The sequence below is a fragment of the Pelobates fuscus genome, chromosome 8, assembly GCF_036172605.1.
Source record: "Pelobates fuscus isolate aPelFus1 chromosome 8, aPelFus1.pri, whole genome shotgun sequence".
Classification (NCBI taxonomy): domain Eukaryota; kingdom Metazoa; phylum Chordata; class Amphibia; order Anura; family Pelobatidae; genus Pelobates; species Pelobates fuscus.
The window spans coordinates 169,550,703-169,568,300 of NC_086324.1; the positions used below are offsets into that span (position 1 = coordinate 169,550,703).

A 17,598-nucleotide genomic window follows, 5' to 3' on the forward strand; every position below is an offset into this window, starting at 1 on the left:
ATCTGGCAGGTCCTACACTGCCTAATGTATGCTAAAACAACCACAGATTCAGAACACATATATAGCACTTACCTGCAAGAAAGGACAGAAGCAGAGAGCAGCTGCCTGCAGGAACTCTGAAACATAATGAAATGATGGAAAACAAACGGGTGTGGCAAATAAAACAAACATTTAAAGGAAACCTGGAGACTGGGAAGTCCAGGGGTGGACTACAAGAATGAACCCAGAAAAAACCAGCATAAAGAAAACCAGACACAGAATAGAAAACCAAAAAACCAAGAAAAACTAAACAAGAAAGGGTGAAAGAGTACTAGATACCAGAAGCCATGACTGCTGTCTAGATGACTGTACCACCCACCCGGTGCCCCCCTTTCCCAATGACACACAGAGACCGTATAAAGTTGGGTAAGGGCATCGGCCACAGCTTTATTTAATTTTTCCATGCCAGCAACATAAATACTGTCAGCTGTTGGGGTGATTGCCCAACAGACAGGTCTATCCCCACAAACCATGAGTCCATGAGCAGCCTGCCTCCGCCATCAGCTCCCAACAGGCTGCGACTCCCCAAGCCTCCTCGGCAACTCCATCAGTTCTGCCTGCGCTGGCCAGGACTCCCGCGTGCTGTGACAAAACAAGAAAAGACAACCAACAACAAGCACCAGAAACAAAACCCACATTCCTTCAATCACCAAATGTCCTAAGGGCGGGAGGGCGGGAAAGTCAGGATCCCTGCACTTCCAAGAGCTGACTGGTAAGTCCCCTCCCCTCACTGTCCTTATAACTGTCTTCCATCTTAGCAACTATGTATCCATATATCCCCCTCCCCTCTCCTCTTCCTTTAAGACTCCTTATCCTAGCCGCAGTCATGTCCCCCCTTCCTTGTCAGTCCAGGGAGGTGTCTTTACCAGAATGATCCGCAGCTAGGAACAGAACGTGACAATCTCAATGAAGGCAGTCACACAGGCAGTAAACCATAGATATACTTGATGGATATCAGCACGCGAGACAGTCAATATAAAAAGATCGCATAGGAGGAAGGCACTGCATCTACGCACATTTCTTTCTGTTCACAGGACTTTCTGAAGACGATGTGCAGATTGTAATAATTGCCTAATAAACCCTCAAAATCAGACAACCTAAAAAAACCTGGTATGGACTAAATAGATTAACAGCCTAATAACTTAAAGGGATTAACCCTTACCATAACAAGAATTAAAGAAAAAAAATATTTTACATAAAAAATACAAAAAATATATTCTATTACATACATAAAATGTGGGTGTTAGTATATATAAATAACAGTATATGATTCATTACAGAATAAAAAAAAAAATAACATAATATTAAATAAACAGCAAAATATGAGCAATATCTCTAAAGTAAAATTAAATATAAAATATATATATATCTATATATAAATCACCCCCTATGACCATGATACTCAACAAAATTAAAGAATGCCACCTCATGGACAAACTGACAGCCCAAATACGAGGCACCATAAAAACATTTTCCAAGACGTGGGAACCGTGGGAAAGCTACACAATAAACAATAGGAACACGCAGACAGGATAGCGACCCGACTGACACAACAGCAACCAAGTCCAACCCCCCCCCCTCTTACCTCAATACCCCTTCTTCTACCAGGCCGAGACAACCGGTACCCCGGCCTACTGTTCGTTATAATGAGCAACCAACACAAGACCATAACCAAATAGGTTTGCTGCTATATGTTAAACATGTTCTTATTACTATTCTTGTATACAAAATCGCTGACAGCTGGCAACCACTACTCCAATGTTAACAAGACATATCATGTATAGTACCTGTTAAGCTAATCCAAATGTACACAGATGAGCTATACATAGGATTTTACACAAGCCATTAAAACTGTAAAATGTGATAACAATTGTCAATGCAAAAATAAAGAATTATAATATATATATATATATATATATATAAATGTTGAATAAAAATAACCATAAAAATCTAAATCACACCAATACACCAAACAAATAAATGCAGTTTTTAGTACAATATAACCATAAAGAGTGTTATGCACTTATTGATGTTAACAACATTAATGCCCCAATCAAGCCTAAAATGCAGATTGGCCTGACTGTTCACTATGAATAAATGCCTAGTGCAATATGCATGTCGGTTAGATCATAAAATCTACATGATACAAACAATATGATATAATGTTCAATATACATATTATAGGGGTATTTATTCCAGTGCAAGTCTCCAAAACTAACAGGAATAAACCTAGATATCCCAACAGTGCAAAATAGACAAACAAAACAAAAAAAATAGCCCATGTAACGGATCACCTGGCACCCCGACTGGGTACCTCCGTTGAAGGATGCTCCTAGTGCTTCCTGAGGGCTCCAAGCACTCTAGCAGACACCACAACCACTGCAGGTCGTACCTCTCTTCCTTCAGAGCGAAGCAGGAACAAGCTCTTAAAAGAGCTTAGTAGTGATATAGCAAGGGAGTATGACAAGCATGGCAATCCTTTGTAGCAGATTCCCCCAATAAGAGACGGCACTCGAAATTGAGGGTGAAGTAGAACTGGCTGTACAGGCCCATACAGCCTCTTTTATTCCCATTCTACAAACATAGTACCACCCACAGGGTTTTACAGAACAGACAATAACACACATACATTACAGAAAACACTCCCAGAAATTACACACAAAATCCTCCCCCTCTGCCTATGATATAATTATGGTACACAATGGGTTAACATAATTATCACAAGCAGGAAAAATACAGTTTTTATACATGTGCTGTAACTTTAAAAATATACATCCAATCTTCATAACAATTACATATTCAGAATCAGCACACTTTAAATATAAACACTCTCACAAATCATACAAATCCCTCCAGTAGATAAAAAGTTACTCGTAAGTCCGTTAAGACCGCAAGCACATTTTCCTGCCCAAAACAGTTCCATATATTTTATGCAGAAAATGACTAAGTCCCATTCGAATGCACGAACGAGGCCGTTCGTGCATTTAGCTTAGTATAGCAGTGAGTTCAAACTGCCGAACTGGACTTAGTCTCTGCGGCTTCAAACTTAGTGTAGGAGAAGGTAGGGGTCAGCGGTGTTCGTTGAAATGTGTAGCCAATTTCAGTTCCATGCATTTGGCTACACATACCGCTGACCTCGTTCGAATGAACAAAGATGGCCACCGCCACGTGTTGGTTTGCACGAACTGCGGCCACCCAGCGTTCGGCAAATTACCTACAGCAGGCTCCCAGCCTGGGAGGTAAATTGATGGCACACTTCCACTTCTGGGTGGTCCGCCTGTGCAGTGAATGGCTCGGTAAGCCCAAATTACCGAACCATAAGGGAAAAAGCCATTTAAAAGTTATTTCCAAAGTCTGGGGACACCGTCTTAAAGGAGCAGTGTCCCAAACAAGTCTGGGGACACCATCTTAAAGGAGCAGTGTCCCAAACAAGTCTGGGGACACTGGGGACATCGTTTTAAAAGAGCAGTGTCCCAAACAAGTCTGGGGACACTGGGGAAACAGTCTTAAAGGGGCCTTGTCCCAAATAGGCCTGGGGACACAGATTTAAAGGGACATTATCCCAAATTTTCTCCCTGCCCCAAAATGGTTCTTAAAGGGCTAGCAGCAGCATAATAAAATACAATATGCCCAAATACTGTATTTAAAGGGCCAAATCTCCCAGGGGCAATAGTCAGCAGGCAGGAGGCGGGCAAACAGGCTTCTCCAATGCCCAGTGGCGAGGTTGGTTTCGCCACAGCCTACAACCAAAACAAACAAAATTCAAACAAAACCATAAATATATAAAGCAACTGAAACTAAAAATTCACCTAAAACTGATCTAGTTCTTCATTAAGACCATTGGGGGCTACAGAATTGGGTTTAAAAACCCACTTAGATTCTACCCTCGATAGATCCCTTCTTCTCTTAGCCAAATCTCTTTTAGCTGGGATTAGTTCTATTCCCATCAAAGATATGAATGATGGATCACTATTATGGAAAATCTCAAATTGGCGAGCCACACGAGATCGCCTATCTTTGTGTAAAATAGCTAATCTCCAATCTCTAAAATAGCTAATTTCCAATAGTAGGGATCCTTTTAGATGCTCGCACACACAGAATCAGACTTAAATTTTGAGGGGGCTAGTATGTTTTTCAGATTGGGGGCTCTCTTAAAGGTAACCCTCCGAAAATCTGTAATACTGAAATTGAGCCAGGGATCAAGCTGGAGGATTGGCCAGTATTTACAAAATATGTCAATTATATCATCATACTTTTGATTAAAATTGGTTGAAAAAATAGGAAATTTACCTGAGCCCACCCCCTTCATGCAAATGTTGTGTTTAGCCCATAGGGAGATCTATATTCCCCTAATAAATTAAGAATTGCTTCATGACAGCCGGTATGACACATTGGTTTCACTCTATAAGGCTCAGATCTAACTCGAGTTGGATTAATGAGGTCTTCTCTTTGCATCTCACTGGCTTTCAAATATGCCTTGAGGATAGACCCAGATGGATAGGCTTTTTCCACAAAGCGCTGGCAAAGCAAGAGAGATTCCCTTTCGTAATCAGCCAGAAGGGAACAGATACGACATAGCTTTATGAATTGCCCCAACGGTAAATTAGCGATCCAAGTTGGATGATGTCCGCTACTAGCATGGAGGTAACCATTTACATCAACCTTCTTTTGATATGTTTTGGTACTGATGCCCCCTTCCTCCCCTCTCAGGCTGAGGTCCAAAAAGTCAATCTTAGTGTGGTGCTTGGTGAACGTAAAGGACAAGCCCCATTCATTGTGGTTTAGGTAGGAGACAAATGAATTGATTTCCTCCCATTCACCTCTCCAGATAATCAGAACGTCATCAATGAACCTACGATAGAAGGCGAGTCGCTCCATCCAATGCGGGTTGTCCAGGATCACATTCTTTTACCCATGAACAAATTCGCATAGGATGGAGCAAAACTCGCCCCCATCGCGCTCCCCTTAGTTTGTAAATAAAAGGTTTCATTAAACTGAAAATAATTATGTTTTAAAATAAATTCAGTAAACCCAGAAGCAGAGGATCCGATGAGAGATAGTATTCAAGCGCCCGCAAACCTAAAGAATGGTCAATATTCGTATATAAGGCTGTTACGTCAATGGTCACCTAACTGTAATTTTTTAACGAACTAATATCCTGTATAAGGGCTAGAACATGCCCTGTATCCCTAATATGGGATGGCAGATGTGGGACATATCTTTGTAGATGAAAATTCACCCATTTAGAGATGGGGGACTTAAGTGAACCTATACAGGAAATGATGGGGCAGCTGGGGAGGTTCGTGAAGGATTTGTGGACCTTAGGGAGAAAATGGGCAGAGAGAAAATAACCTTTTTCCCTTTTGTCCAAAGATCCACTACTGAAGGCTAAATCAATTAAATCTCGCAGTTCTTTTGCAAACTTTTTTTGTGGGGTCAGCATTTAGAACCTGATAGTACTCAACATTCCCCAGAATATTTAGCACCTCTTTAAGATAATCTCGTTTGTTAAAAATTACGATCCCACCTCCTTTATCCGCCCCTTTGATTACTAAGTTGTTATTATTCTTTAGGCTCTTAATTGCTTCTAGTTCTTTACGACTTAGAGTATTCATATATATGTAACTAGCCCCCGACACACAGGTCCAGATTACTCTGTATGTGAAGTGTTTCCAGCTGCACATATCACTGAAGTGGTCATGGTGGCTGGAATAACCCTTTAAATAATAAACAAAATTGATGCAATGAAAAGATGATAAAAATGTAATTCAGATAAATGAATGGCACCAAACACTTAGAGGAGAAACATGTTCCTCCTGAACCTGGAACATCACATTACCATTGACCCAGTCTGTTAATAGTTTATTAGCAGAGGAGGAGGAACCCAGTCTAGACTTGTACACAAACCCCTTTCAGGTGCATTGAACAAACTAAATGCCCGTCAGTCTACGGATGAATGAATCAATTCGTTATTCAAAACTAGAACAAAATCGGTTCGTTCTTCCTCTTACAGTTTGGGCAATTGCTTATGTTTTATTATCATTTTCATTTAAAAATGGGTATATTGACTCCAATGTTAGGATTATGTTTAGGCATAGTCATATTTTATGTACCTGTATGTATGTTTGTCAGATAGGCTCCAGGAAACCATGAAAACAGACAATCTGTCATGGACCCCCATAATATTTAACAGCAAAATTTTTCTAGTTTAAAATTTTATTTACTCCAAATAGTTGGACTATTAGTCTATTGATGTGTGTTGATTAGTAAACACTATAACAAGCCATCTAGTCAGGTCAGTTAGTTAGGAGTTAGAAGACGAAGAAGGCCAGAGAATGTAACATCCAGTCAGGAACTTGTAAAGCCTTTTGTAAATATTGTACATGTGTAAGTGTTAGTTTTTTTATGTTTAAAGGGACACTATAATCACCAATACAACTTTAGCTCAATGAATCAGTTTTGATATATAGATCACACCTGTGCACTCGCACTGCTCAATTCTCTGCCATTTAGGAACTAAATCACTTTATTTATACAGCCGTAGACACACCTCCTTGCATGTGATTTACACAGCCTTCCTAAACACTTCCTGTAATGAGTCATCTAATGTTTAAACTTCCTTTATTTGTTTTAATTAGTATTTATCTCTTGCTCTGTTAGTAGATTGCTAGACCCTGCAGGAGCCCCCTGTGTGTGATTACAGTTCAATTTACAGAGCAAGACCTTTAAAACCTTTAAAATAAGTTATATCTGATTTAAAATTAATGCATTTTGTTTTCATGCAAGCCGTGTCACACATAGCCACACACAGCCAGGGGAGGCGTGGCTAGGGCTGCATAAACAGAAACAAAAGTGATTTAACTCCTTAATTGGAGATAATTGAGCAGTGAGACTGCAGGGACATGATCTATACACCAAAACTGCTTCATGGAGATAAAGTTGTTTTGGTGACTCTAGTGTCCCTTTAAATGTTACTTTATCTAATACCTAGACCTAATGCTTATGTTGTAGTTGACCCGACTAGTGATCTAATATTAAACATTGAATTGATTGAACTCAGCATTGTTTACAGTCCATATATATTCTAGTAAAATAACATCTAGCTTTTGATTGATAATTGATAATATGATTTATTATATAGAAGAATTTGGGAGTTCAGGCACTGAGAACAGCATGCTAGTGGGAAACAGAATGCTTACATTGTATTTGTTGGTCCTAATTCTGTTTCTGAAGCAGTTTATATCATGATATTTATATTTATTTATATATGACTATTCCTGGATAAGGGACAATACATATTAGGTAGATTTTATTCCCATACCGTGTCACCATTAATATATGTATATATGTAACTAAACTGTTGGCATAACTTCATTTTCCTATCTTAAAAATTGACATAAATATATGAAAGGTAAAGAATTATAAGTTATGTGCTGTATAGGCGCTTAAAAATATCAGTTAAAATAGTAGCAGCGGTGACACTCTGTGAATACTCCCTTAGCTTGAGCACAAAATGGTAAAAAATAGACAAACTCAGTGTTTAGGTGGCAAACCCCAACAGAAACATCCAGAGTGTAAGTGAAGCGCTAACAAGTAAATAAAACTCACCCTTGTATCAATATATTAGGGCAAATCAGCATATAGAAGAATACAAAAAGAAAGAAAAACTATTAATCATGTAGTTAATTTAAACTAAAATAATAGCGGTATTATAGTTTGTATAAACCAGTGCCACTCACATTTCTTAGAGCGTTTACACACAGGCTCTAAACGTAAACGCTTCCATGCCTTTTATGCGGCGCACCACCTCCTTTGCCAAATAGAAGAAACCTTTTCCAGCAGGAGATATGTAAATAAAATTAAAAGCAACAGATAATAGTGCAGACAACCAAGGAATATGGATAATCAAAGTGGAGCCATGCTCACCTTGTGTAGGAGCCCATAAGTACTGGCTCCAAGTTTGCAGGTCTATAGTCACATCTGGGTTGACCAATCCCTATCGCTCTGAGGTAGATCTATAGATCTGTTAAAACGGATATATCTACACAAACATAAAATAAAGGACCAAAAAGTATATGTTCACACAGTCAGATCAATATTAAATTCAAGGTTGTCCGTACTTTCCCGTTCGTTTACCGAACCAACTTTGTGGGGTCCCCTTGTTCGCAAATCATGTTTAGGCTTGATTATTAATCTGTGGGTAGTTATTAATGTCTCTATAATGATATGATATTGGAACACATGGCTTGATAAAGGCCTTATCGAAGAGGGAATCAAGACATATGGCAAATGAGACAGTTAGTTTATACTGAAACCCGACTTCCAGGCCACTTATGTGTGACTTCTCACACCTTACAGAGTAGCTCTGTTGGGGTTCCAGCTTCAAAGAGGAATTTAGGTTGTAAGCTCTGACCTCTCACACAATCAAATTAACCACTTTTGAAGCTGGGTTGTATATTTTTCTGTAGAGGATCCTGGGAGGAAAAGCCCTGTATTATTGTATGGAAGACCCAATGTAGGGGTCTGTGCAAAAATAAGCCGTGTGTGACCCAGAAAAATATCCGTTAATTTCCAGAACTGTGTGCCATCCACTCACTGGGGAAGAGTACCTTGGGATATTTTATTATCATTCCAGACTGTGAGGATATTTCAGCGGAGATACCTGTGCTGGGTATTGGCGCTCCGCTACAGATGGTGTCTTCCAATCCGTATTATTCAGTTGTATACTCATGCATGCAAAAATAAAAAAATTACAAATATAGTGCAACACTGTAAATCAAATCAATACGCTGCTTCATTATCTTACACTTACAAGATGTAAGAGATTCAAAAGCCCATCAACATATCACTTAAAGGACCACTATAGTGCCAGGAAAACATACTCGTCACGTGGAATGCATATACGTTCCACCATTGTTTCTTCCTTATTCGGGTGTGTGGAATGCAACGACGTTCCACCTCATCAAGCGATGTACATTGGGTTATTGTTCAATAGCTTTCCATCATGTCCAAATATCAATATCTGTTATACTTAGGGAATGCACTTAATGGCCCAAGATTTCTTCCGTTACCTTCGAATCAGGGACTTTGCGCAGTCTTCCGACATCGGGGGGTGGGGTTGTTATGTCCCCTCTCACATCCTTTGATCTTTTGTGTAATGTTAAGGAATACAGGAAGAGACTGTCCCAGATCCAGTGCTAAGAGCATGACGTTATCTGCCCAACATTGCTTCACAACACTTTTGTCATCTTTTACGGACCCTCTGGTAGTAGAAGCTGTGCAGGGGTCAAAAGCCCTTAAGTGCCTGCAGTCTGTAGAAAGTCAGCCACCTTTGTCCAGCTCCAGCAGACTTTGTGCCAGCAGCTGATTGGACCCCTGGGGCTCTCCCCAGTCTCCTGTGAGGTAAGTTAGATGAGGCTTGCGGTAAAGTAGGTGCAGAAACAAAAAAAAGCAATCTGGTTCGAAGTCTCTGCCAAAATGCCAGACAAAATGTGATCAAATGCCTCAAGTAATGGTGCCAAATGTGCACTAGTTGCCTCTGCTTTGCCCTAACAGGAGCATCCACCATCTTGGAATCACCAGGTCAGTCTTATGTAGGTTTGAGAGAGTAACCTGAAAGAAGCCACAACGTAGTCAATATAGAGTGGGGTATCCCCCAATGGCCCAGAGCAGGGGAAGAGAACCCGGTGAATAGCTAGAGCACTACAATGCAGAGAATTTGAACTTCTGTGGCCTCATGCACTCCAGCAGGCAGCAGACATTATATATAATAAGCATTAACTATATCATTTGTATTTATGTCAAATACATAGATGCCGAGTCACAGCTTGGCATACAATGTAAATCACAGGCAGTGATGAACCTACTGTGGTCGCAGCTGCGACCGGGACCGTCACTCCATGGACCCCCTCTGATGAGGTCAGAGGCTGGGAGGAAGTGACTGCCCTGGCTTAAATGTGTTTTCCTTACTTTTAGTGTCTTTTACATAGAATAGCTTTTACTGTGCAAAGAGAGATGAACTCTCAATACCTCCAAGTTCTTATTAAACTCCAGTCTCTTCCCTGATTGATGTGACCATTGTATCTCTTCTTGTTACAGACTTCCCTTGGCGCCCTCAGATAGGAGATATAATAATACCGGATTGGTTACACAGCGCTGAGGCCAAGCTGCAATGTACAATCTCTGGCTATTTCCCTGATAATCTGGATGTGAAATGGTTCAGGAGGGAACCTGGAAAGCAGGAACTGTACCTTGTGTCTCCCAGTGAGAAATACAAGCTCCCAGTGATGGATGTAACCAGACAGGAGGATCGGACTTATACCTGTACAGCCAGCCTGATTGTCACTGTGTCCGGGAGAACTGATCAGGGAGCAGAATTCGTCTACCAGGTGGGACATCCCAGTGTGGAGAGACCCTTGGAGAGAAGAACAGGGGAACTAAGTGTGATAGGTGCGTTTGGTTGTATAAGAGAGGTATTAGCAGTAGAAAGAGGGAAGTGCTCATGCCATTGTACAGAACACTGGTGAGACCTCACTTGGAGTACTGTATACAGTACTGGAGACCGTATCTCCAGAAGGATAATGATACCTTAGAGAGAGTTCAAAGAAGGGCTACTAAACTGGTTCATGGATTGCAGGATAAAACTTACCAGGAAAGGTTAAAGGATCTTAACATGTATAGCTTGGAGGAAAGACGAGACAGGGGGGATATGATAGAAACATTTAAATACATAAAGGGAATCAACACAGTAAAGGAGAAAACTATATTTAAAATAAGAAAGAACTACCACAACAAGAGGACATAGTCTTAAATTAGAGGGGCAAAGGTTTAAAAATAATATCAGGAAGTATTACTTTACGGAGAGGGTAGTGGATGCATGAAATAGCCTTCCAGCTGAAGTGGTAGAGGTTAACACAGTGAGGGAGTTTAAGCATGCGTGGGATAGGCATAAGGCTATCCTAGACTTAAATGGACACTATAGTCACCAGAACAACTACAGCTTATTGTATTTGTTCTAGTGAGAATAATAATCATTCCCTTCAGGCTTTTTGCAGTAAACACTGTCTTTTCAGAGAAAATGCAGCGTTTACATTATAGCATAGGTATAACTCCACTGGCCACTCCTCAGATGGCTACTAGAGGTGCACAGTGTGACTGATATTCAGTGTCTCCATCCTCACAGAGATGTATTGATTGACTTTGTCTCTATGAGCAGATGCTTATTGGCCAGGGCTGTGTTTGACTTGTGCTGGCTCTGCCCCTCATCTTCCTTCTTGACAGTCTCAGTCAATCCTTTGGGAAAGCATTGTGATTGGCTGGGAGAATCACTTCTGATGATGTCAGCCAAGCAGGCAGCTTAGGGTCAGAGGCAGGATCTGCAGACTTGAATACAAGTAAGATGTTACTATATTTAGGGAGGCAAGAGGTTCAGGGTGGCTAGTTTTAACACTATAGGGTCAGGAATACATATTTGTGTTAATGATCCTTGTAACGGATCACCTGGCACCCCGACTGGGTACCTCCGTTAAAGGATGCTCTTAGCGTTTCCTGAGGACTCCAAGCACTCTGGCAGACACCACAATCACCGAATCTGAGAAGCATATAAATCCTCTCAAGCCTCTGAATGCTGTAGACAGTTGAATAGGAACCATACGAATAGGTTTGCACTCCTAGCAGTCAAACTGAAACAGCATGCAATAAATCCAGACCAGGGGTTCAAGAGTTAGTAAAGTATCTTTTAAAACCCCCTGCCAGCATGGCTTTCCGGCCCAGACCGGTTTCAGAGTCTTCTATCCTGGAGATAATTGAGAAGTAATTCAATTATCTCCCAGGACAGATACAATACTCCATTATGCACATGGTGAGCACAAAGCATTAAAATACTATAAAATACACAAAGTCACATTTTATACATAAAAAACACAGACATGTCACATATCCCCAGATAGCTGGGATCTGAGCGCACTAAACTACCAAATAGCGCTCAGATCCTATTCACACAGTTCAATTGCCATGGAGCCGAAGTCTTTAACTACACGAATGGGCTCCATGGCATAGCTATCTGGGTTAACACATTTACATAAAGTCGGGTCCATAGTCCAAAGGCAAGAGGCGGGCAAGCAGCCCCCTCCAAGGACACGTGGCAAGGTCGGTTTCGCCACAATCCTATAGTGTTCCTTCATGGCCCCCCTCCTGCATGGCTGCATTGTGAGGAAGGGGTTAAATTCTTACCTTCCTCCAGTGCCGGGCTCCCTCGGCACTGGGAACTCTCCTCCTCCTTCCGACGTCATCGGCTGAATGTGCATCCGCGCGTGTATTCAACCAGTCCATAGGAAAGCATTTTCAATGCTTTCCTATGGACGCTGGCGTCTTCTCACTGTGAAAATCACAGTGAGAAGCGTGGAAGCGCCTCTAGCGGCTGTCAATGAGACAGCCACTAGAGGCTGGATTAACCCAAATGTAAACATAGCAGTTTTTCTGAAACTGCTATGTTTACAGCAGGCAGGGTTAACCCTAGATGGACCTGGAACACAGACCAGTTCATTGAGCTGAAGTGGTCTGGGTGACTATAGTGGTCCTTTAACTAGATGGGCCAAACGGTACTTATCTGCTGTCGCATTCTATTTTTCCATGTTTGTACAGCAGATCCATAAACATCACATGGACACATAATATACTTAGAATCAGTAAGGTATTTATGCATAGACCTGGTATTAGGAATGATGGTTGTAGGGGGTAGCAGGCTCCTTATTAAATTATTCTAGATGCAGCCACCTGTTTTATAGCACATAGCCACCCGTCATGCAGAGTTCTGTTCCCGCCCCCTGTGATACCATCAGCACTGCACTGTAAGAACATGTCAGGCAGCATATTAACTACTTATTAACTACTCGCTGTCTGACACCTACTCAGTATAGAGAGATGGAGAGGTTGCAGTAAATTAACATCTACCTCCTGGCCAGATACAGTAGCCGGTTACATGTGACTTGTATCATGGGGACATTAAACGTTTCAGTTTTGTCATTAATGAAATATGCTGTGTGGCTAACTTCTCTCCCCCCTGTCTACTAACTATTTAAATTCACTCACTGTGTGTCTTGTTTCCTGGAGTCTACTACTGGTTTTAGGTTGCACTAATTCTCTCAATTGACCATTTTCAGGAATTCCAGTAATAGGGAACTTTGTACAAATGGAGCAATATATCATACTGGAAGTTGATGGCTTTTACCCAAAGGATATTACGATAACCTGGAGCCGGGCTGATTATACCAGAGAGGATTATAGGAGAATCCCTGACTCCTCCATTCAGAATACATCACATCAGAATAAAGATTGCACCTACAGACTAACCAGCACGTGTGAAGGTCTGACACTGACAGATCGTTTAAATCTGAATGCCATATATTTGAAGGCGGTGGTGGAACACGATAGCCTACAGTCTCCGGTAGAGCACAACTTCCAGCGTTTAGATGGTAAATGTCCCTCAAATAGAATTACTGGGTTTATTAAATCTGGGGTTATGTTTATTTTTATATCATCCTTTATAAAGAAGGAATTAGAAGCTGACACCTATCTGACTTATCCGAATGGCAATGTATAGTTATATGCAGAATAGAGAGATAGAAGCTGCCAGTCTGATTATATGAGGAAGACGCAGAGAGGCCGATACCAGCGCTGTATATAGTAATAACAGCGCTACGAATGTGATGGCGCTATATAAATAATACAATAATAATAATAACAGTTGGCATTTTCAGCCCCTGGTGTCCTAATCCCATCAGAATTAGTAACATTAATGGGAGAGATTTATAGAACTGTGACTGACAGAAACATCCGGCAAATAATTAAATGTGCAGAAATTACCATGGAAACCAATGGATTCAACAGGAACATTCCATCAGTTTCCATGGCGATTGCAATACTTTTACAATTAGCACAACTTTAATAAATCTCTCCATAATCTACATTTATAAAAAAAAACATGAAAACTTAATTAATGTAGGAAAACCAGCATCGACTGGACTTCAGGATAAATCAGAACCTGTCACTTATTTACACAGAATAAAACATCCACAAAGTTATTTATTGAAGGGAGAATCCAGAGTGAACTCAGAGTGAATTTCTAATTTAAGGCCAGAGTAGCCGATCTGAAAGCTGATTTAGATAATGTTTCCAGTTCGCCTTGAATTCTCACATTAGTAACTACCCCTGATAACGTTTTGCATATAAACACTATAAACTACATCAGTTATCAAGATACGTACTATTCTCGGCAGATACAAAATGTTTATAATTGTTTCACTAAGTATTGGATGATTCACAGTATTTTATTAAAATCTTGTTTTTTATTTTATTTTTGTCTCTAAAGGAAAACTGTATTCCTAGCATTATAGTGCCCTCTGCCCCCTCTCCTTCCCTCACAGACCCCCAGTGGCAAATAAAGGGTCAAAAAACCCGTTTTACAATTTTACAATTTCACGTCCCTCGGCACTGGGTCCCACTCCACCTGCATTAACGTCAGCCGATGGGGGTACTAATTGCTTCAATGCTTTCCTAAGGGTTTTTTTTCCACCCGCTGGTCGTTATCATGCAAAGCCTGAGGATGTCCAGCGTTGTTTCATGGACTCAAACTTAGTAACACTCCAAGAAGCGCCACTAGAGGCAGTCTTAATCCTTTAATATAACCATTGTTTTACATTGCAGGGTTAAGAGAACAGGGACAATGCACCCAGACCAGTACAATGAAATGAAGAGGTCTGGGTGCCTATAATGTACCTTTAACAAAATTATTTATACATTATAACAGACTGTGTATATCTGTCTGTCTGTCTGTCTCTCACCAGACAAATGACATAGTGTTTTATCTCTCACACAGGGAACTATTATTTATTACAAAAAGGAGAAAAAAAAATTCAAGTTACCAAAAATACCCATGGAATGACATCACAGCAGAAATGACATCACAGCAGTTCCAGTGAATACAGACAAGTTGTCGCAGTACTTTATTATGTCACCATTATGTCTCAAGTCACAGTCTGAACACGGCTAAAATATCACTGACGTTTATGAGTAAGATCTAAATACAGCTTCGGAGAGAATAGTATGGGGAAAGTGATGCAGTTGTGATCGTGTCCACTTCTCAATTTATGTTTGTTCTGTAATTTGAATTGACATTTCTCTGCCCAAATACAAAACAAATAATCTTTTTAGAAGGTGCACCCCCAGAGAAAACATGCATGCATTTAATTATGTGTTTTATCTCAACACAACTTGCAAAAGCTGCAGATGTCTTGTCTGCAGCTTCTGCAAGTCTTCCCGTTCTAACTCCGGCCAGACTTTCTGTGACTAACAGATATCAAGAGATGTAGCTATATTATCTACAGGGTATCTGCCTATAGTTTAACATATCCTGTGAAAATTAGAAGAATATATAAATATGGCAATGTGGCCCCATGGAGCAAGCGAGCCTAACGTGAAAGGGTTCTTGACAGGCTGGGAGGCGGGATTAGGTGGACCATAGTGGTGATTGGGGGATTAGTGTTTGGGGGCAGGGTTATTTCTAGTCCAGCTTTTTTATAATTCAATCACTCTAATGAACTCACTAGACTGAGTTGGTCCTTCCCTCTCTGGATTTAGCATGGTTTTAGATTTGTCCCCATTTGGTCACAACAGCTGGTGAGAGGAAGGTTAGGGGGAAACGGGCCTTATTTAGTTATAAAAGAGCAAGGGTAGTTAGTTGGTTGGTTATATCTGGGTATACCCCTCCCAGGATTATGTGATGAAAATGTTTGCACTTGACTTGTTTATATTTATGTGGGTGTTATAATGTTATGTTACTGTTTAGGATATGGGTTATTGGTTTTTCTTATTGACATGTGGGAGACGTTATATGCTGTATGGTTGGGGGTTGGGGTGGGCAATGACTTTAATATGTTTGTTTCATGTTATAAATTATTAAAGCTGTGCACTTATTGACCGGTACATTAAAGTGTTGGTGTCTTATTTGGGGTTTAGGTTTGGGAGTAATTTAATATCCACCTGCCCATATGGAGACAATGCACCTGTAATGGGCTTGTTTTGCTTGCACCCTGAAAATACCCATAACCTTTTTTCCACCAAGCTACCGATCTATAATCTTATTTTCAATTGTTTTTCTAAACTAATTAATAAAAAAAATACTATCTTTTCTACTCCATTCATTCTGCTCTGGTCCTCACCCAGCAGATAAACTAATTTATCTACACATTTTCAGTGCTTTTCATTAAATTGTGTTTTTTTTTTTAGTTTTTTTTTTTATGTTCTGGATTTTTTTTTTTTTTTAGTTATATTTAGGATTCAAAGTGAGTTTAAAGTTTGAGAGCAAAATACACATCCTGAAAACTAGGTTAATGAGGAGATTTTAAGCGAAATAGTTGAATTACAAAAAGTGCAGTTTTTCCAGCTTGAAAAATTTAGATTAAAAATGTAAATTCTCCTTTTAATTCATCACAGTTCCAGAGGTTCACTTGTTTTTAAATTCTCTGCAATCTCGACTGTCTGCTTTTTAAGTGTTTACTGTTTGATTTTGCTAAATTATAGGGAAATACAAGAGAGATAAGAACAACTTAGAACATGTATGTGAGAAAAATCACAAGACAAAGGTTTTGTCTACAACTACACGATCAGAGAGATAAAGAAATAAATGTGGATGAATTACTTTCTATAATGTGAGTTTCAATGAACCACCGTACTTTTACAACTACCTTTCTAGGAGGAACAGACCGTATTTGGCCCAGATCCCTACATTTCTTCTTTTCTTTTCTAATCCCCTCTTTTCTAGGAGTATCACATTTTTTTTATTTTGCTTCACAGCAATAAAACTGGTAAATACGTTTTCCTGTAGTGTACTACTGCAGGAAAACATAGAACTAAATCCTTGGACATTTTTATTATCTAAATCAATAGCGGGAATGCCCAGTCATTCGCAGAAACTCGTATTCCTTATCACACTGGCAGCACGTAGATGTATAGCTGCCGGTTGGCTAAAATTAAAACCACCATCTATGACGGAGGTCGATTTAAAAATTTTAGAAAATGATGTTATGGACGATATTCCTTCAAGAGTTAGACATTCCTACTCTACTTTTAGCAAGGTCTGGGACCCCTGGAAGGCATATATTTAAAGGAAAGACATACCTAGATAGAGAGGTGCTTTGTGTCCCCCCCCCCCTTTTTGTTGTTTTGGGGTTATTTTACCTTAAATATAAAATATACAATGTTGAATAACTTAATTTTAAAGGTATTAAACCTAAAAATCAACCCTATAGCTCTAAGTAATGATTAAAAAAAAAAACCCAGTAAAAAAAGGTAAATAAACCATTACTGGATTGTGGGCATTATAGGCCTGCAAGTGCTCCACCTTCAGCGTGCCTTCTTCCAACCATCCCAATTTCGGTGGAACAGTCCCAATTTTTAGGTCCTGTCAGCCCAACTTTGTGCCCGGTGTTCCACTTTGGGAACACCATTGAACTGTCCACAAAAAGTGTAGTCGGAGCACATCATTAGATCTGCGTGCACTGC

The 17,598-nt window shown here is 40.1% G+C and overlaps 1 protein-coding gene across 1 annotated transcript in view; it reads left to right on the forward strand.

The window, feature by feature from the left end:
* LOC134571354 (uncharacterized) overlaps positions 1-16,712 on the forward strand; it is a 40,049-nt gene extending 23,337 nt beyond the window's left edge. The window contains exons 8-10 of the mRNA XM_063429556.1: positions 10,138-10,488; positions 13,200-13,511; positions 16,618-16,712. Of these exons, the coding sequence (XP_063285626.1) occupies positions 10,138-10,488; positions 13,200-13,511; positions 16,618-16,712 (758 nt within the window). The remainder of the gene's footprint in view (positions 1-10,137; positions 10,489-13,199; positions 13,512-16,617) is intronic.
* The last annotated feature ends 886 nt before the right edge of the window (positions 16,713-17,598 follow it).